Raw genomic sequence first — 21,986 nt, forward strand, 5'->3', positions numbered from 1 at the left:
GGAAAAGGTGTCCTTCCAATAAGAGAGACCTGGAGCTGTTTGCAAAGGAAGAGTGGTCCAAAATTCTGGGTGAGAGGTGTCAGAAGCTTATTGATGGTTATAGGAAGCGACTGATTTCAGTTATGTTTTCCAAAGGGTGTGCAACCAAATATTAAGTTAAGGGTGCCAATACTTTTGTCCAGCCCATTTTTGGGGTTTTGTGTGACATTATGTCATATTTGCTTTTCTGCCTCTGTTTTATATTTGTTCCAATACATACAAAGGGAATAAACATGTGTATAGCAAAACATGTGTTAATGCAATACCTTTTTTGTGTGAAATACTTGATTTTCAGGAAAAATATCAAGGGTGCCAACAATTTCGGCCATGACTGTATATCTGTGCTTTAATGTGCTTTATTGTGCAAAAACAGATGTCAACATTAATTTTGCTAAACAAATGTATTTTAAGCACACATTTGAAACAGATTTCTTGAACAAAACAGAAAATTAAGAGCAATGTTTGATGAGCAATATTTCCTACTTTTAGCGCTGATTTTATCAGTCATGGAAAAGTGGTTAAAAAAATTTGGATTCCAAACAACCATATAAAACTGTTGGGTGACTACTGAGAGGCTAAACTCATGCAGTTATCCTCTCAGGTATGGAAAAAAAATCTAAAAATATCAGTTGGCCACTCACACATTCTACAGAACCAATGTAAGATTCAGCACTATAACTGTATAAAGGTACAAGGATGTATACTAGTAGAGGCAACACGGAATTAAGACCTTTGTGTGCCCAAAGTCCAAACAAAATGCACTAGATATATTTGTCAAGATGTCAGTGTAGTTGAGTGTAAACAAGCTTGTGTGACAAATGTAAACTTGACTTTAATACATTTGTCAATATTCTTTCAATTTTTCTTTAAATTACAAATTTGGTTAGCTCATATGTTTTAACAATGTCTCCAAATAAACAATTGCAAATAAATAGTAGATGTGGAGTGCAACCCATCAATAAATAGAGCTGTAACTTGGAGTGACTGCACTAACAGTTATGAAAGGAGCAATAACTGCGCATATATAATAACTCCTCTAAAATCATGAAAAAAGGACAAACATTTAGGATACAACATATTTGGTATATTATAAAGGAGACAGAAAATTCTCTTTATATTACATTTAAAAATGGTTAGTATCCCACTGTGGTAATCTCTTTGACAAAGGGTTCCAGTTGATGATTCTATATTGAACAGCAAAAATAGCACAATGTACTTTTTCTATGTAGTCATTATTCTATAACTGGAGTTAAATTGGGGAAAGAACAGAAAAAAAATAGTAATAAATGATGATTAGCAGTATTCAGGATATTTGATGGATAAAAATGTAATACCATTTTATTCATTTACATGGGGTTTTACAAATATGTTGATGCGTCCACTGTTAATTTTTTTTTTATTGAAATGAACTCATGACATGACTTTGAAAGATCAGAAGAAAAACAAAATGTTTTATCAAAATAATATTAATTCTATGAGACTATATTTAGTTATTCTATAAGAATATATACATATTTTATTCTTGCTTAAGCTAAGTTATCTGATTTATATTAATTTTCATGTTATATAATGCAAACCTTACTTTTAAAATAAAAAGGTCACTATTATATTAGTTTTTAAAATAATGTAATCTTTAGATTAGATGTACTTAAATATATATATATGATAAAAAAATGAAGATAACTTTAGAAAACAGGATTGCATTTTAACATTAATTTATTGCAAAGATGTTTGCAACTAAATTACACACAGGCTACTTAAAATTGTTACTCCACTTTTGTTGAGAAAAAAATAATTCCCCTCTGGGTGATCTATATACATTGCAAGGATTTTAACACACTTAGTTGCAGATTCCTACCTTTTGTTATTCTGAAGAAAGAGATGGATGTTTGTCTGTGTTCATGTGCAAAATGAATGTGAATGGGAGTGGTTCCTAATTTTCAATCAGCTGCTGTACCTGCAGGGCTCTACTGAGGAAAGTGGCAGGGTCTGCATCCCTTTAGACAGAATTTCCCTTCAGGAGTATCTCACTAAAAATTACAATCGTTGCAGAAGATGACTGAAATCTGACTTAGTGCAGACTTCTGGGAAAATCAGTGAGCTGATCACACAAGCAGGAAATGATGTTGCTGGAGGGCATTCTGTACAAATTGTGCACAGAAAACCTCCAGGTGGCTATAGTGCATTGCATGTTACAGAAAATTACAGAGCTGCTGATTGAAAGGGAAAGGTCATTTTTGATAACATTTAATAACAATATGATTTGTGTCGCAATTGTATATACTATATTATTTTTTTTTTATTTGCCATTTTTTTTTCCCACGAAAGCTCATTTACCCTTAACATTTTCTCGGGAACTCTTTTTGCAAGATAGGTCTATCACAATTCCTAGTTCTATTCACCTACCATGGCTGTTATATACCAAAAGACATGATCACCATCTGTGAATGGATTCTTCAAAACACAGTACAAACACATAGCTGTAAAGCACACCTGCTTCTCTCAGTCTCTCAGAGATATACAAAGCTTCCTGGTGATGCAACGTATCAGTGCCCATTTAAAGCTATAATATTCAGCTTGATTTGAGCAACCCTTAAGATTAGGTTGCTCTTAGGTCAAAATATTTCTATTTTGTAATGACTAACGTTACAGCCCTTTATGGCTTTAAATCAGTGGACCTCCTAATAACTCCATGTTACTATAACACTGAGCGAAAAGAGCTTCAAAGAAATGTACATGTATCATAACAACACCAAAGGTGCAGAAAGCAAAAGACATTCCCCCCTTCAACCTCACTCCACACTATAGCTTAGTAGGCCTTTGTAAAATCTATATGTCACATTTATTCACTTTAGCAAAATCAGAAAAGTATAAAATGCATTTAAAGGCAAGGTGAGATTTTATTCATAACACCCATAAACAAGGAAATATTTAAATGCACTTCAAATTTTTTTAAAATTATCTCTACCTCATATCTCATTGTTGTATGTGAGTGCATTCAGGAGCTAATTTCAATATATCGTCTGATAATATGAAAAAACACGCAGCGCTTTATTAAAGTACAACCCATATGCTATCTCATATTATACTTTTTCCTCCTAAACCAGGATAAATGGTAATTCCAAGTATTCACTTCCAAAATGTAATGCTGACAGATTAGTAATATATGAAACATACAATATTTTCCACACACATTTTGGAAGGAAAGTTTTTTGAACCGTGTAAAGAGGTAATCGTTTAGCATATTGTCTTGTTTTGATATTTCAAGTAAATTATTAGCAGTTATGGGTAAAATCACAAACTTTTTTTTATTAAATCTAGATTTTAATTCCCATCCTGCACTTTAATTCCAATAAAATAGAACGTGTACAGTGCTTATATATAAATCCCTCTCACCTGAACAAGCAAAAAGTTTGGTTCTGATAAAATAAAAAATTCCTATTATGAGATACAAAAATATGTAACAAGAGCTTATTGTTAGACGTCTGAATACTTATCTGTGTTCTTTTCATTAATCTTGTATGATCCTATGTCCTGTACATTTTCCTGGTAATATACTTTGGTTTATCAGAAACAATACTTACATACATTAAAGCCAATGTGTAGTTTTATACACAATTTTATAAAGTGCAAGTAAAGTATGGCTATTTTAGAAGTAATATAAACATGTCCTGAGGAAACGTATTACCCTATGACAGTGCCATAGGGGCAGAAGAAGTGACTTCTGGGTAAAGCAATTGGGGTGGTTACTTTTGACCAAAAGAAGACACTTACGGTTTGCCTTACATATACTCAGGTTAGAGTTTGGTGTCTGTTATCAGCTGGGATTCAGTCACTACATTCCATACTTGCTTTAGGTCCCACAGATAAGACAGTTCTTGTGGGAAGCATATGTGACATTGCTCCAGCAGCAATTGGGACTTGCCCTGTCATGTCTCTGGAGGTAAACGTTCAGTGCATAGTTCATGCAAGTGATTTCCTCAGCTGCTTACATTGCAGTCCTGAATTTCTATTTAAGACAAAGTATTTGCAGTGCATATTTCACTTGTTTGTGTTTTCTGTACAGTCTTCTGGTATTTTTTCTTCCGAGCAGCTTCTCTCAGAGATTCTGTCAAGATTTTCTAACTCATTAAATCTCTCAGCTACGCATTGGGCAGTGAGCCTGGCCTCTGGGTCATGGTCCCAACATTCTGTTATGGTTTCACATACAAGCTGGATACCCTGGGGAAAGATATAGAAATTATTATATGGTGTATAAGTAAATATAAATAATATATTTTCCTACATACTGCTTAAAGTTGATCTCTAAGTATCTAAAAACACAGAAGAAATATATTTGAGAGCTGTTATACAAGCAAAAGGATTTGCATTTCTGTATATCTAGTCCTGAGATTTACATAGCCCCTCACATAGCACAGCTATGTGGGCTACACTACTTACAGTTAAGGAAATCAATGATGTTTTCTCCACCCCAGCCTGTTGACTAGTCAATGAAAAAGCAGCCCCAGGCTAATGAAATCATCCATCAGCTCACTACTCTTCCTACCACCATATTCCTTTATAGCATATTTGCAAGCAGCACACCTGATTGGTTCCCAGTCTGCTCCTCCTTTTCCAGTGTGGCTGCTGATGTGCAAGAGATCACAAGATGCTGATTCAATGGACTGGTTTAAGTGATTATACAAAATTAATTAAAAATAATACATGTAAAGTGTATCTTTGGGCAAAATCGAAAAATGACATATATGCAGTCTGTCACTAGCATTGACATTGAAAATTTGCCTGTCAGTAGATCAGTTGTTTTTTGATTTCCTGTAATAAGGTGATAAACAAATTTAAAATATTGCAACAGGTTTTTCTATTCTTTTCGGAATAAATATAAGCAGACCATTTCAAACACCACTGCTAGTGTTATATGGTTTGTCTCAGGTCCTCTAACCGCCACTTCAGCTGGATAGCTTGGCCTGTTAGGGAAGTGCAAAATCCACAGATTTACTGACAGGATTCATTCGTAATAAAACCATGTCACATTGGGAACAAAAAGAAAATGATTATATTAATGATAGTGACGTACTGCATCACATTTGTCAACAATTTTTATGAAATTCCTTGAGGGACACAGGGATTCCTAGAATAATGGAATATACTGCTGCCTGCAGATGATTTGGACGCTGGCAAACAAAAAATAATGACTAGTTTGGGATAACCCCTCTGAGACAGACCCAACCAGGACAGGGGCCTTTGGAGGGGACTGCAGTCTAGCCTCTTGCCTACTGACCATGGCCCTGGCATCTGAGGGGTCTCTATTCTTTGGTGTCTGCCTGGGAGGACCTTTGGAACAGTTTACTTTGGATTCAAGTCCATGTCTCCCCAAAACATACAGACTTTGAGAACTGGAGAACCAGGATACAGATTTGGGGTCTCTGTGCCCAAACCAGCACTGACTGCTTTAACCTCCCCCCCCCCCTTCCTATACTCAGAGACTAAGCAGATGTTGATATAATCAGCTAAAAACAACCTCATGCTGAGGACTCTTGCCTACATGATAGGATTAGACTGATGTCAGCTTCACCTTGTTACCTAATCAATGTGGGATGTTTATCCTAATGTATATTTGTGTTTATTGTTCCTGTGGGCACTGCCCCTATTTCAGGAGTGTATAATAAATCTGAGATTTCTGTTCAATAAAGGAGTTCCAGTTTTGGCATCTAAGCTAGTCTCATCTAATCTTGGGTGCAATGCCCAGCTTTAATACCTTGATCCTGTGTCTCAGTGGCAGGGAAACAGTTCACTGGCAGAGTCACCCAATCGGGGTGACAGGCGTTCCGTCACATTTTTTCGTATGTGAAGGAACACCTATCACCCTCAATTGGGTGACTGAAAGTAAAGAAAAGGCATCCATCTTTCTAGAAAACTAGCAAAAAATATAGACATGCTAGGAGTAGGAGGGATTATACCAGACTGGTCATTGTTTTTTTGTTTAACAGCATCCAAATCTTCCTGCAGTATATCCCAATAAACTATGAAACCTGTGTCCCTCAATGAACAAGAAAGAAATACTGTTTTCTCAAAGGCATTTCAAAGTGAACTAAAACCTGACCCACTGTTGTAATAACATTGTTTATCAAAGAAAAGTGATACTCCTTACTGCATAAACCCAGGTTTATTAGGCCTGGAAATTAAAATTATTTTCTCTTAACCGGCAACTGCTTGGGGGTGGTAATATTGCTGGTGGACAGTCAATAGAAAAGGATAATCAATCAGGCTAATTTACAAAAATAGTGCAGAAAAAAAAAGAACCATGACCCATAAGAACCTAACAGATGTTACTTCATTTGAAAGAAGAAACCTTATTAGTTGGAATGAACATTTTTATCCTTTGTTTTTACCTTTGGTATATTAGCTCAATGTGTGACAAAGTCTCCAAATAAGCATAAGAAGATTCACTCTGATCTGTTGTTAAACTAAAATTAATCATGGAAAAAAAACTTTATGCAATTTATCTTTGTCATTTATCTGAATGGCAATTAATAACAGTTTAAAAGAAGTAATGTTTTGTTTCAGAAGTGCTAAAACACATGGAGTCATTTTAGGTCAAACAATATCTCCAGAACAATTATGGACTGTCTTTACTAAACTACATTATTATTCAAGGTCAATGGTTCAGAAAGTATTATCTTGGTCATCACTGAAGCCTGATCTTAGAACAGGTGAAAAAGTGTGCTGCAGAAGAAACTGATTTGTTATGGCAGCAAATGTACTTGATATATTTGTTATTGATATCAGAAATACATTACATTAAAAAAACATAGCTAAATAAATATTTGATTAATATGCTATTTTTTTACCTGGTGATTCAACCAACTATTGGAAATTTCAGGTCGACCTCGATCTCTGAGGACATTATCCTTCATGCTTTCAACGCATGGGTGCTCTCGTACTTTGGTTCCAAATGGAGGTTCATAATCTTTTACTTCTACAAAAAATAAATCAGATTATTTAATATTTAATGTTATTTTTCCAATGTATATAAGACCTTTCATATGTAATATGTTTCCTGAGACTTATGAAAGCTGTAATGTTTACTCCAAATCTGGATGTGGATGACCATTGTAAAAATGCCACAACAAAAAGCAATCTTTATTCTTACCAAACTATGTTAGTATCATGCAGAAGTGGGCTGTACTAAAAACAATAAATAAGTGCCTGCATAGGCCACTCTGTCTACAGTTAGCTATCCATGGATCAAGTATAGTTCTGAAGGTGATTCTGTTAATACTGACCGGCTTGACAAAATCAATGTTTTTAACTCACTTTTGCTGAAGATGCCAGACAGAAAAGTCTTGGCAGAACAATGTTTGCATCCAATCAGATACTAACACTGTTTGGGTAGTTTGGCTGCTGCAGGTTCTGGCTCTCAGATTACAATAACCAGAACTGCAGATTTTGTCCATCCCCACTGTTTATTGTGGATGAGGAGATCGAGTGATTTCTCTTGTTCAGACTACAGGGCTGAATTAGAGAAATCTTAACATGTATGGCCAGCTCAAGGCTGTCTATCAATCTTTATTATATGGTTGATTTAGCTGAACATTTATGCTGGTTTAACATGTTCCCACCCGGCCTATAGCAGATTGACGACCGGGCGGTCCTTTTCTCCCTGTGACTGGGCGTCATATGACATCCTGTGCATCAAGCCGCGCCCCCTTGGGGGCACGCAGCGTGGCTGCTGCTGTCAGGCTGTTTCCCTCAGACACAGCGCTTCCTCGCTGAAGGTAAAGAGACAAAAAAATTGGCTTTTTACCACGTGATCGGCTGTGACAGGTCACAGCCGATCATACATATAAACACACAGCGGTCACTCAGTGTTGCTATCTTCTCCTCCTCACACATCGATCTTGTGTGAGGAGGAGAACCTAGGAACAGTGAGTTTTTAAAACCCTTTCACTACTGTGCACCACACTGCCCCTAATAAAAAAAGTCCCTTTCAGTGCCACCAGTGGATCTGTCAGATCAGCCCATCAGTGGATCTGTCAGTGGAGTCATTAGTGGCTTTATCAGTGCTGCCTCAGTGGATCTGCCAGTGCTGCCATTAGTGGATCTGCCAGTGCCGACATCAGTGGATCTGCCAGTGCCGACATCAGTGGATCTGCCAGTGCAGCCCATCAGTGCATCTGCTAGTGCAGCCCATTAGTACACAGCCCATCAGTGGATCTGTCAGTGCCACCATCAGTGCATCTGTCAGTGCCATCAGTGGATATGTCAGTGCCGCTATCAGTGCATCTGTCAGTGCACAGCTCATCAGTGGATCTGTCAGTGCAGCCCATCAGTGGATCTGTCAGTACAGCCCATCAGTGGACCCGACAGTGCAGCTCATCAGTATACCTGTCAGTGCATTCATCAGTGCAGCCCATCGATGTACCTGTCACCACAGCCATCAGTGCAGCCTAATCAGTGTACTTGTCACAGAGTTGACACAACTGCTGCCCCCATCATTGTACCCATCACAGTCATCCATCAACAGTTTACCCCTCATACAGCCACAATCATCAGAGCTGCAATGTCCAAAAAATATTTTACTAGTGAGGAGGCGCTCAAAATCCTCAGCATGTCGGATGAGAGCAGCGAGGAGCTCTCACCATCTGATTCTGATTCAGAATACGAGCCAGTAGAAAGTAGTGGGTCAGTGACCGAATCAGTGGAGGAAGCAGTCCCTCCTAAAAGGATACGGTGCTCTGAAAAGCAGGCAATACACCCCAATGGTCAATCCGCAGACACCAATGCCGCTAGACCCCAGGAGGAAAGACCCAGTACCAGCACTGAAGCATCCCACCAGATCCCAAGAATTGGGGCCAAAACATATCTTCCTGATGCCCTGTCAATCCCACTATAGCTGCCTTCCAGCTCAGGATCAGCTTCAATCCCCCCTTTCAACGCAAAGCTAGGTGTGCAGACCAATACTGAAAATTTTTCTGAAATTGATTTTTTTTTACTTGTTTTGCCCTGCTGATTCACTTCAATACATTGTGGACCAGACAAACCTTTTTGCTCAGCAGTATATTGATAACAATCCTAGTACACCATATGCCCGTCCTTTTCTATGGAGACGTCTCACAGTGGAGGAGTTAAAAAATTTTTTGGGCCTTAAGTTTAACATAGGGCTTACAAAAAAAGTGAATTGCATGCCTATTGGTCCACCAATCACATGCATCATATGCCCTTCTATTCTGCTTTAAGGCCCGGTCACGCTATGATCTGATCATTCGATTCCTGCATTTCAATGATAACTCACAGTGCCCCCCCCCCCGAGATCATCCTAACTATGACAAGCTATACAAAATTCACCCCCTAATAAATTCTTTTGCTAAGAGATTTGTGGAACTTTATGTCCCTGAGCAACAATTTGTGTGGATGAATCCCTTGTCCACTTCACTGGCCGGCTGGAATTCAAGCAATACATTCCCAGTAAAAAGGGCCAGGTATGGATTGAAGCAGAACAAGCTCTGTGAAAGAGCAACAGGATATGCGCATGCATTCTGCATGTACGAAGGCAAAGACTCCCAGCTCCAGCCCCCTGAGTGTCCAACCTACATTGGCACAAGTGGCAAAATTGTCTGAAACCTGGCATTCCCACTGTTCTAAAAAAGTTATTATATCTACATTGATAACTATTATACCAGTCTGCTCCTTTTCTGGCATCTGTACTGTGAGAAAACCTTAGTTTGCGGTACCACCCGAAAAAATAGAAAGGGCTTCCCATAAAGTTTAGTAACCACACGGCTACAAAGTGGTGAAGTCTGAGAAACGAGGAAGTGTTGGCCATGAAGTGGAGGAATAAGAGAGATGTTTACATCTTGTCCACCATCCACAATGACACCATGGTGGAAATTCACAGAAGATGCGGTCCAACCAAAAACCTGAATGTATCTACAATTATAATCGGTTCGTGGGGGGGTGGATTTAAATGATCAGATGCTACAGCCCTATTTGTCAACAAGAAACTCCCTCTTCTGGTATAAAAAAAGTTGCAATTTATTTTTTCCATTTGGCCATTTACAATGCGTTTGTCATCTATCAAAAGTCAACAGAAAGCCCCACCCAAATATATAGAGGGAATTATCACTGCCCTGATATACCAGGAAGGATCCCCCCCAGAAAACATTCACTCTGATTGTGTGAGCAGACTTCATGAGCAACATTTTCCAGAAAACAGTCCACCCACAGAATCAGGAAGAAGACGCCAAAAATGTTGGGTATGCAGCAGTTAGTCGAGACACCAGTGTTCATTGTGCCCAATGTCCCTCCCAACCGAGCCTATGTATTGAGACTGCTTCCGACGTTATCACACGTCACTAAAATATTAGTTCCCCTTATTTTTAACAGCCTGCCATTTCCCAGTTTCTAAAATCCATGCTGATCATTTGCCTGCTGCCTTGATTGACCATGCCTTTGCCTTCCACATTAAGTGACCCTGGCCTGTTTACCGACGATGCCTCTCCCTACTGTCTGCATTGTATCTAAACCACTTTTCTGCCATCCACCTGAACTGACGTTGGCCTGTATACCGACAATGCTGTTGTCTTCCGTCTGGGTTGTTTCTAAACCACGTTTCTGCCTTCCACCTGCACTGACCGGCCTGTAAAATTGACCATGTTTTTTGCCTGCTGCTTGAACTGGTCTTTTGTCCTGCTACTATAGTAGTGAGATGCAAGATAACACAGGGGTCTCACATACAGTATTGTGAGGGGCTTCAGAGTAGAGAAAACCAGTTTTTTGCTTTCACCGGGTTTTGTAATTTCCAAATGAGGGTCTGTTAATTCAGAGGCTTTGAAGAGATTGGGTGGGATGAAGCCTCTACCCCTGTGGCCAGGTCTTACCTGACCGAGGCCCTAAGCCTGATGTTCCTTCCTGCTGCCTGGACCAGTACTGTGCTAACCATATCTCTGCCTACTGCCTGTAATGACCCAGGAGTTTTCATGGACCATGTTCTTGCCTGCTACCTGAACCAGTACTTTGGCTATGCTGATCATATCTCTGCCTGCTGCCTCTAATGACCCAGGACTTTTTTTGGACTATGCCTGGACTATTCGTTTGCCTATTGCTGACCTTTGCCTGCTTCCTGGACCACTGATCTCCTCTGCAGATTTCTCCACTATAACCTCAGGTCATTTTCTGTTTACCCTTTGTTTAGCTAGGCTGTGAAAAAGTCTCATGCATGTGGTATCACCATACGCAAAAAGAGTAGCAGAATATATTTTGGGGTGTAATTCTTGCTATGTCCATGCAGTGTTTTTAGAAATATCTTATAAATTGACAAATTTGTGTAAAAAAAAGTTTTCATTTTCTTTCCACATTTTTTAAAAACACGTGGAAAAAATTGACATGTTCAAAAGACTCATTATGCCTCGTAGAATATATATTGGGGTATTTGCTTTCCAAAATGGGGTCATTTTGTCAGTAATGCCATTGTCCTAGTGCTCCTGGTCCTTCAAAAATGTGATAGGTAGTCAGGAAATTAAAAGTGTAATTTATGCCTCTAGAACGCCTGATGGTGCTACTTGGATCTTGAGCTTCTGTACAGTGAAGGAAATAAGTATTTGATCCCCTGCTGATTTTGAATGTTTGCCCACTCACAAAGAAATGATCAGTCTAAAAACGGAATGGTAGGTGTATTGTAACACTGAGAGACAGAATAGCAATAAAAAAATTCAAAAGAAATGCATGTCTAACAAATGATGCACTGATGTGCATCTTCATGAGGGAAATACGTATTTGATCCCCTATCATTCAGCAGGATTTCTGGCTACCAGGTGTCTTTCATAAAGGTAACAAGCTGAGATTAGAAGCAGTCTCTTAAAGGGAGTGATGCTAATCTAATTTTGTTACCTGTATAAAAGACACCTGTCCACAGGAGCAATCAAACAATCAGATTCCAAACTCTTCACCATGGGAAAGACCAAAGAATTGTCCAAGGATGTCAGGGACAAGATTGTAGACCTACACAAGGCTGGACTGGGCTACCAAACTTGTCAGGGATCTCCGCGATCTCCGCAGCGATGGTCCTGGCGCAGGCGCAGTGCGCCGCCCTGTGCAGGGACGTGGCACTAGGTCCGGGCCGGCCGCGGCGTTGGAGTTCACGCATGCACAGTAGAAGACACGGCCGCCTGCTGGGCACCAATGGCAGTGCAGGGCGCGATATTTAAACGGCCCTGAGCTGTCATTCAGTGCCTTCTGGTCTTACCTGCATTCCTGAATCTGCGAACCTGTGCCTTGTGAGTTATTGACCCGGATTGTACCTGACCTTGCCATATTCTCCTGTCGTGACCCTTGCTTTGTCTGACCTCTCTCCTGGATGCCCCCTATCGTATCTGACCTGCTGTTGCTGACCTGGTGTGTGACTCAACTATTCTCTGCCCGCTGCCTTGTACCGCACCGTCCTCTCTGTTACCGACCCAGCCTGTCTGACCTTGCTATTGCTCAACCATCCATCCATCCATCCCTCGCAGTGGGGTCTTCAGACCTCCTCATATCATACTCTTTCCCGTGGGAGCCCTCGGCGTATACCACTACCACTGACGGACATACCCAGTAGCCACGACCTGGTCTTGGGGTGCTCCAAGTCCATCCCCACCATCAGGGGCCCTGGTGAACAAGCACTCTGGGACTTAGATTCCGTGCGCTGGGGACGCCTATTCAGTGGAGTGCTAGTGGTACCGCCGGGCAGTCCCTTACAAAACTATTGCCAAGTAGCCTGGTGAGAAGGTGAAAACAGTTGCTGCAATCATTCGCAAATGGAAAAAACACAAAACAACTGTCAGTCTTCCTAGGTCTGGTGCACCATGCAAGATCTCACCTCGTGGAGTGTCAATGATCATGAGAACAGTGAGGAATCATCCCAGAACTACACGTGAGGATCTTGTCAATGATCTCCAGGCAGCTGGGACCACAGTCACCAATAAAACAATTGGTAACACACTACGCCAACAAGGATTGAAATCCTGCAGTGCCCGCAAGGTCCCTCTGCTCAAGAAAGCACATGTCCAGGCCCATCTGAGGTTTGCCACTGACCATCTGAATGATGCAGAGGAGGACTGGTTGAAAGTGTTGTGGTCAGATGAGACCAAAATTGAGCTCTTTGGCATCAACTCAACTCGCCATGTTTGGAGGAGGACGAATGCTGCCTATAACCCCAAGAACAATCTCCCAACTGTCAAACATGGTAGTGGAAACTTTCTGCTTTGGGGGTGTTTTTCTGCTAAGGGGACAGGACAACTGCACCGCATCAAAGGGACGATGGACGGGGCAATGTACCATCAAATCTTGGGTGAGAACCTTCTTCCCTTAGCCAGGGTATTTAAAATGGGTCATGGATGGGTGTTCCAGCATGACAATGACCCAAAACACTGGCCAAGGCAACAAAGGAGTGGCTCAAGAAGAAGCACATTAAGGTCCTGGCGTGGCCTAGCCAGTCTCCAGACCTTAATCCAATTGAAAATCTGTGGAGCTTGGGTGAGAACAACCAGTGGCGATCAAACAAAAAAAAACAGTGGTGACCAAACACCACCAAACGAAAGCTCTATCTGTCTCAAAAAAAGGATAACAGTTTCATATGGGTACAGTGTTGCATGACTGAGTAATTATCACTAAAAATGTGATAGTGCTGAAAGCTGAAAATTAGCCTGGACTGGAAGAAGATGAAAGTGTCCGGACTTGAAGGGGTTAAAGTCCAAATGTATGAAAAAAAAAAAAAAAATATATATATATATATATATATATATATATATATACACACACAATTCAAATCTATACACATTAAAAGCTTTACAATTTATCACAGTGCCTAATTTATCTTTCCTGATGCTCTACAGAAAGTGTTTAATTTTACAAAATTAAGAAAAAACAAACAAACAGTAATTAAAATGTTTTGTGGCTGCTGTACACATGACCTTTAGAGGGCAAGCTTTTATAATTGCAACATTTGCAAAATGTTTCGGCTTCTTCTACTTTATCTAGTTTGTTATTGTAACCTCTAACTAATGCTCAGTGACAGAACAATTTACGCATCAGAGCCTTGGGGGATATGGCTCCTGTAAATATTCATATAGGCCATTCTACTGCTGAGGTCTAATGAAAATACCAAGAGGGGAGATACATTCAGCTCGTGTTGTTTTGAAAAATCAAGACACTGCAGGAATTTGTTCAAGGGCTGCTGTGTAAGACACAAAGTATAATAATTTACAATGGTATGCCATGGTTACTAATGCCTTCACCTTAGATTACCTTCTTTAAAATCACAGCGAGAAATAGATACAGCTCAAGTACTGGGGAAAATGTGTTCTTGCCCTTTGGTCATTATAATTATTGGTATTGCTTAGTACAATTTAAAAGCGTGAAACTCTGCACAGCATTTATGAATTAATTTGAATATATCTGCGACAATAAAAGTAAATATTTTCTTAGAGCACATCTAACCCCCAAAACAAAAATGTACTATATTGCATTAATTTTTTTCTCCTTTATTTTCACCTGGTGGTCTGGCCAGTAACATACTTCTTGTCCTAGGGTGGCTCCTTTACTTCTGGAGGAGCAACAGAGACACCTTTGGACAGCAGCAATGTCCTTATAATTTTGTGTTACTAAATGTACTAGCAGATTTAAATGGACTTGGCTAACAAATCAAATCTGAATTCCAGCTAACGCATTAAAGCAGTTACTGAAACAGTTTATTTTACTTTTTGGATAAAGGTTTTGCATAGATTAAAAAAGCTGATCTTTGTGAGCACCCCTGCCAGTGTTAAATAGTTTGTCTCAATACTCTTAACTGCTGTCTTTGCTGGACAGCTTAATTTTTCAAAGGGAAGTTGAAAAGTAACAGGCAGGACTAGAATAGAGATATGTGAGTTACAGCTGATGACTTCTTCTGCCTGGTATAACCTTCTGGACTGTCATTGTTTTTCTTGGTGCACCAAGTAAATCAATGCCCCACAGCTAGTATGGAACAAGGTATTCACTGGGGTTTATTTACTAGTGAAAAACAAAATGTTCAATTTGCAAAGTAAATGTTCACATAGCTTAGATAATAACGTAATATTTAGCAACAATATACACAAAAGATTACACATTGTAAGTGTTGTTAACAATACATCAAGTCCTAGTTTAGCAGGTAAAATATAATATCAGAACATGGTTAACTGTAGGAAAGATAGCTTACAGCAGCAATAATGAGCAGTAAACAGTGAAAAATCAAGTTAACAAACTTGCTGAGAACAGATGACTGGTGTAGTCGTGGAGATGAAGAATGCAACAACAGGCCGAAACATATGTCAAAGGCAGGGGGAGAATCTGATGTCCAGCCATAAAGGTTTTATATTCAAAGAGTCAGAAAAAGAGGTAGGGAATAAAAGAAAGCAAGGAAAATGAGAGAAGTAAGGAGAAAAAAAAGTGGGGGGTTAGGTGTTTGGTGGGTGGGGGGTAAGAGAGCCAGTAAATGGTCCGTCACAGAGCCACTGCATCCATGTCTACATATGATTAGCTGCAAGGAGCTCCATGTATCTCTTGGAGAAAGTAAATTGAGTCCAGTAGAACCATATCTGTGGAATCGGGCCACTTGTTTCCTCAAGGACGAGGTGAGGTTCTCCATACACTTAATTTTGTTCACTGATTTAATCCACTGGGTCACCAATGGGATGACATAGATTTCCACTGTGCTGGGATACATGCCCTGGCTGAATTAAGGATCTGTCGAACTAATGAGTGGTGGTATTTTCATTGGACAGTGAACTGAGGTAGAGGAGACATGCAGCCAGCTCTTGCTCAAGAGACAGATCGATGAGATTGTGAATCAAGGAGCAGACATCTCACCAAAAAGGGTGGATCCACAGACATGACCAAAAGGAATGGGGTATCATATCCCTAGCCATGCCATATCTCCAGCAGTCAGGGCTGACATCTGGGGACATGCAGTGTAATCTCTCTGGGACTCTACATCAGCTTACAACCTGATTCCTGTATCCTCAAAGAGAGTGTGAAAAAGAGAAAGAACTTTCTTTTTCTGGTGGTCAAATGCAAATCCAAATCACTTTCCCATGCAATGAGGAATGGGAGGATATACTTCTCTGAATGGGAAACCAATGGCGTATTTGCGACCTTTTATATACTTACCTTTTCATATATCTTAAAGGATGAGTTCACCTTTGGTAAAATGCTACTAAGGATCACCTGCTGCAATCCCCCCCCCCCCCCCCACCTCTCCCCTAACCTCTTGTTACAGTTCAAAAATAGCGCAGATGTTCGGGGCTCCGTCCACACGGCCGTGACAATCATTCAGATTTTCCAGCGAATTAATGCACTACAATTACCAATGGCAGACAGTGTGTAGTTCTCAATGAACTGCAAGGATGCTGGTGAGTGCTCTCATTGTTTACTGACACTTCCTGCACTTCATCAACTGTTTGCCCATACGGGAGGATGATGGAAAGACAGCTGAGTGTTCTGCAGGATCCTGGCATTCTAAATTGAGACCACCAAACAACATACTAATTTATTCCCCTGAGCAAACAGTACACCCAGAACTGCTGGTTTCCAGAAAATACTGCATACAGCTTAATATTATAAAATAATTTATTCCAAGCTACAAAAAGTCTACCTCACCAAAACCTTTTTCCAACATTTTCATTGCTTTTTATGACAAAGTTCACATGTGTTATCGTTAGATTAAGTACTATTGGTAGTTTGTTTGAATGAGCTTTAAAAATAGAAAGTGCTTTTCTGTATCACAAATAAAAAAAACATTGGTCTAAAAAAATGCATTAGCCTGTGTATTTTGTAAAATGTAAGGTAGTATTACATCAGACATACTATAACAAAGCACACAATTATATTGGTTTAGTTACCTCCAACTGCATTACAACGGGATGTTATTTCCCATAATACCAGTGCCATGGAATACACATCTGTTTGTTTAAATGATTCCATGTTTTCCAAATTTATTCTTGATTCAAGGACTTCTGGGGCCATATATCTGGCAGTTCCAACCTGCAGATATAAACATACAATGTAAACATTAAAATCATATGAACAATGCGTTAATTACTGTGCATGTTACTGCACACAGCACTGCAGTATGCACACATTAATGCATGACATTGCCAGTCATTCTGAATGGCATCTAGAAGCACTAATGTAACTGACATGCACTACAGGGCACCACAAAGCACTAATGTGCATTGCTATCAAGAGTCAAAGCAGAACATTAGTTAAAGTATAACTAAAAGCAAAACTTTTTTTTAGTTTTGGATTGAGTAGAGAGAAATTAGAACACCTATGAAGTTTTATTTTGCTGTCTGTGCCCCCATTAGGAAGATTTGTCCTCTCTATTTGTCCTGTTTATCATCACCACCAAGAGTGAAAGCGAAAGTGAAAGAAAAGCCCAAGTTTTGGGTATCACCAGAACAGGAATAGAGGGGAAATCTTCCAATTGGGACACTAGATCCTGGGACCTTGGTGACAACCAGAGATTCTCTCACTTTGAAGGGATTTTCTCTCACTTTCTGTTTTGACTGTGAATAGAGAACTCCCCAATGAAACACAAACGGTAAAAAGAAAATAAAAAACATTACACGAGTTACAAACCTCTCTTACTCTAGCCACGATAAAATAAAGTTTTGCCTTTATTTCAACATTAATGTACTCCTGTGATCCAAAACAAAAATATAGTCAAAAAAGTTTGGCCATAACTCTCTACTAACACAATGCAGGTTAATGTGTGGTATAGAACACATTGAGAGTTATTTACTAAAACTGGAACGTGCAAAATCCGGTGCAACCCTGCGTAGAAACCAACCAGCTTCCAGTTTTTTTCTGGCCTAATTGAACAAGCTGAAGTTAAACGTTGATTGGCAACCATGCACAGCTGCACCAGATTCTGAGTGCAACAGTTTTAGTTAATCTCCCCCATTATTCTGTGTGCAGTAACACATTGCAACACACTGCAAAACCCCAAATTCACCCTTCCAAGTGGCCTCCTTAAGTTGAAGGCTACTGATCTCTATGTGAGAACTGCAGCTTCTCTACAACTGTCTGCACCGTGTTAATTACTGTGCTGCAAACATCATTTCTGATGCTGCCTCCTGATTTGATTGTAAAATGGACGAGATTTTGATTCGCTGATGCTGAAGCTTGCTTACTTCTACTCAACATGAAACATAATACTGGAAGCAACACTACATAAATACTTTCATGATCAAGAAAAATAGACTTACACTAGTATTATGATTTAGACACAGGGATGGACATGGCAGCGCTACATTACAATATTATAATCCTGCTATTTTATCCAACAAGTTAACAATAATTTCTTATTTTTATGTCTCTGAGATTTTCTTTTTGCTTCCTATTCAAGTAACAGGGGGGCAGGAAATGTCTTCTGCACAGACACAGTGGATTATACAGTATAATAGTTGGAATGTCTGTCAGGTTTACATTTTGTTCCTATTATGGATATTTTCCCTTTACTTTCTTCCCAGGCAACACCCATGTCTCAGGTTCTGACAGGGATACCTCTAGGCACAAGACCCTACTCATTCTACACTGTGGACAATTTAAAAGTCATTGAAGAGTGCTTTACCAAGCAAAGCAATTCCCGATGCCCATCATGCTTTTTATACAATATGTGATTTCTAATACAATTTTCAGACTTACCTGCCCACTGTTAGCAAGATCATCCACTGAAAGAGATGGATCCAGCCAGAGAGATAATCCAAAGTCACATAAACAACACGTGAGATCATTTTTAACAAGTATATTTGAGCTTTTCAAGTCTCGATGCACTATTGGAGTCTTTGGTCTTCCACATGGTGTATGGTCACTATGTAAATGGGCAACCCCACGAGCTAAAGAGCCGCCAAGCAGTAGGAGGTCTTCCCAACTAATGATGTGTCTTGTTAAGTATTCCTGTAAATTGCCTTTGGAGTGAAAGGCCGTGATTAACCAGTATTGCTTTCCAATATCTGTTTTCCTCTCTTCAGCAGTCAAAAACTGTAAAACATTTTCGTGTTTTAGATTTATATCCGAAAAGATTTCTTTCTCCATTTTCCAAGATGCATATTCTTCATAAGGAAAAATTTTGACGGCCACTGTTTCAAATTGGTCTGAAGTATTCTGTTTGAGCTTGGCTTTGTAAACTTCAGCAAATCTTCCCTTTCCAACCAAGGTGTCCAATTCAATGGGAAGAAGTTCAGTGTTGTGATTTAGGTTGTTGGCACATGTCGAGCTTATATCTGAACGGTCATCATCTAACATAATGGAACATTCCATATTTGGGTGTTTGATACATTTTTGGTTACTTTCCCACTTCTTGTCGAGCTTAATTTTTCTATGAATTCGGTAGCAATAAAAAATGGAGATTACTGCAACTGCAATAACAACTGGTGGAAGAAGACTTGCCAGTGCAACAATAGTTGTGTCAGGGCCGCCAGGATTTCTAAGTTCTAAAAACAAAGTAAAGTGATTAAAAAAGGAATGAATAAGAATGCATTGACATAACTGAGCATGTGATATGTTTTACTAACACAATAAAAAAGTTCAAGAACACTTTAAAGTGAACTTATGCTCCCCTTAAAAGTTTTAAAAATAAAGTTCTGCCTAAGAACAGACACCATTATGCCCATGCAATTAACAGTATAAGGCATAAAAGATCATATGTGCCTCTCTCTGATTTATTTTCCCTTTGTCCTTGAGGTCTAATTTTTACTGCCATCACTGCTAAGCTCTATCCAATGAGCATGCCCTTTTTGGCCACCAAAGCACTCTCAATGGACCATGATAAAGCAACTGGGCTAAGCCATGACGTTAAGTACAGAATGTAATAGGGGTCAATGTGAACTTAAAATCCAGATTGTGAAAGCAGAACCGTTTTGTGTACTCAACATTTGCAAATGATGACCAGTTCTAGTGTTATTTACAATAATAAAGCACAGTTAAAATTATAACAGCAAGGCAAATAGTTTTTTCAGTTTTGTATAATAAAGTAAAGAAAAGTTAGAACTTCTGTCAAGTCTTTTCATATATTTTTGATGGTGAACACTGTCACTCACCAGAACAGGGGAGATGATACCTTTCACTGGAGACAACTGTTAAGAGGAGGGACCTCCACTCACCTTGGAAAGATCTCTGCTCATTTCCTACTATGACAGTTAAAAACTGAAAAGTGCTTGATATTAAACATGGAGATGCTGCATGTTGAAAAAACCTTTGTGGTCATTAAGCAACTGCTGCCCCTACTCCATAAAAATGCAATACACCTTCAACCATATACAGTATATGCATATATACATATACATACACTTTCTTGCCAAAAGTATTGGGATGCCTGCCTTTAGACGCACATTAACTTTAATGGCATCCCAGTCTTAGTCCGTAGGGTTCAATATTGAGTTGGCCCGCCCTTTACCGCTATAACAGCTTCAGCTCTTCTGGGAAGGCTGTCCACAAAGCTTAGAAGTGTGTCTATGGAAATGTTTGAGCATTCTTCCAGAAGCACATTTGTGAGGTCAGGCACTGTTGTCGGACAAAAAGACCTGGCTCACGGTCTCTGCTCTAATTCATCCCAAAGGTGTTCTATCGGGTTGCACACCGTCATGTTGGAACAGGAAGGGACCATCCCCAAACTGTTCCCACACAGTTGGGAGCAAGAAATTTTACAAAATGTCTTGGTATGCTGATGCCTTAAGAGTTCCCTTCACTGGAACTAAGTGGCCAAGCCCAACCCGTAAAAACAACCCCACACCATAATCTCCCTTCCACCAAACCTTACACTTGGCATAATGCAGTCAGGCAAGAACCATTCTCCTGGCAACCACCAAACCCAGACACTTCCATTGGATTGCCAGACAGAGAAGCATGATTCATCACTCCAGAGAACACATCTCCACTGCTCTACAGTCCAGTGGCGGGGTGCTTTACACCACTGTATCTGACATTTTGCATTGAACTTGGTGATGCAATGCTTGGATGCAGCTGCTCGGCCATTGAAATCCATTTCATGAAGCTCTCTATGCACTGCTGTTCTGCTAATCTGAAGGATACATGAAGTTTGAATGTCTTTAGTAACTGACTCTGTAGACAGTTGGTGACTTCTGAGCACTGTACACTTCAGCATGCGCTGACCACACACTGTCATTTTATGCGGCCTACCACTTCGTGACTGAGTTGCTGTTGTTCCCAGTTGATTACACCTTGTTATAACACCACTAACAGTTGACCGTGCAATATTCAGTAGCAAGGAAATTTCATGGATGGACAGATGGCAACCTATCACGGTATCACGCTTGAATGCCCTGGGCTCCTGAGAGTGACCCATTCTTTCACAAATGTTTGTAGAAATATTCTGCATGCCTAGGTGCTTGATTTTATACACCTGTGGCCATGTAGGTGATTGGAAGACCTGAATCCAATGATTTGGAGGGGTGTCCTAATACTTTTGGCAATATAGTGTATGTTAGAACAGACTATTAGCATTGTTGGAGAACATGCACACCACTGAGCTCCACTGCCCCCCATCTATACCACTGAGCACCAGTGTCCCCGCTACCCACAATGAGCACCACTGCCTCCCTATCGTTGTTGCTTATACAAAAGCACCCTTCATGCAATGGCTTGTACGTTAACTGTGTGTCATCAATACCATAAGTTATATAAAACTAATTTAGTACTACAATAAAATAACTAGATTCAACTAATGAACATACTAGAAATATAATGGACCATAAATAATTTGATCAAGACCATTGTTCTGTTTATCTTTTCTTGAAATCTGTTTGCTTCTCCTTCAATTATTCATATTTGTATAGTGCTGACATATTATGAAATTAATCCATTTTAAAAATGAAAAACTAGAGTACGCAGCAAGTAGTGCTAGTCATTAGCTAATGACTTGCAGTCTGGAGGTA

At 39.7% G+C, this 21,986-nt stretch overlaps 1 protein-coding gene across 1 annotated transcript in view; it reads right to left on the reverse strand.

The window, feature by feature from the left end:
* Positions 1-379: 379 nt before the first annotated feature.
* The window catches only part of TGFBR2 (transforming growth factor beta receptor 2), a 134,637-nt gene continuing 113,030 nt past the window's right edge, over positions 380-21,986 (reverse strand). The window contains exons 7-10 of the mRNA XM_089690798.1: positions 18,739-19,526; positions 16,932-17,073; positions 6,888-7,015; positions 380-4,260 (exon numbers count right to left, since the gene is read on the reverse strand). Of these exons, the coding sequence (XP_089546924.1) occupies positions 4,081-4,260; positions 6,888-7,015; positions 16,932-17,073; positions 18,739-19,526 (1,238 nt within the window). The 3' untranslated portion in view covers positions 380-4,080. The remainder of the gene's footprint in view (positions 4,261-6,887; positions 7,016-16,931; positions 17,074-18,738; positions 19,527-21,986) is intronic.

This window comes from Staurois parvus, unplaced genomic scaffold (assembly GCF_062004578.1).
Source record: "Staurois parvus isolate SC_StPar_1 unplaced genomic scaffold, SC_StPar_1.0 ptg000021l, whole genome shotgun sequence".
Taxonomy (NCBI): Eukaryota; Metazoa; Chordata; class Amphibia; order Anura; family Ranidae; genus Staurois; species Staurois parvus.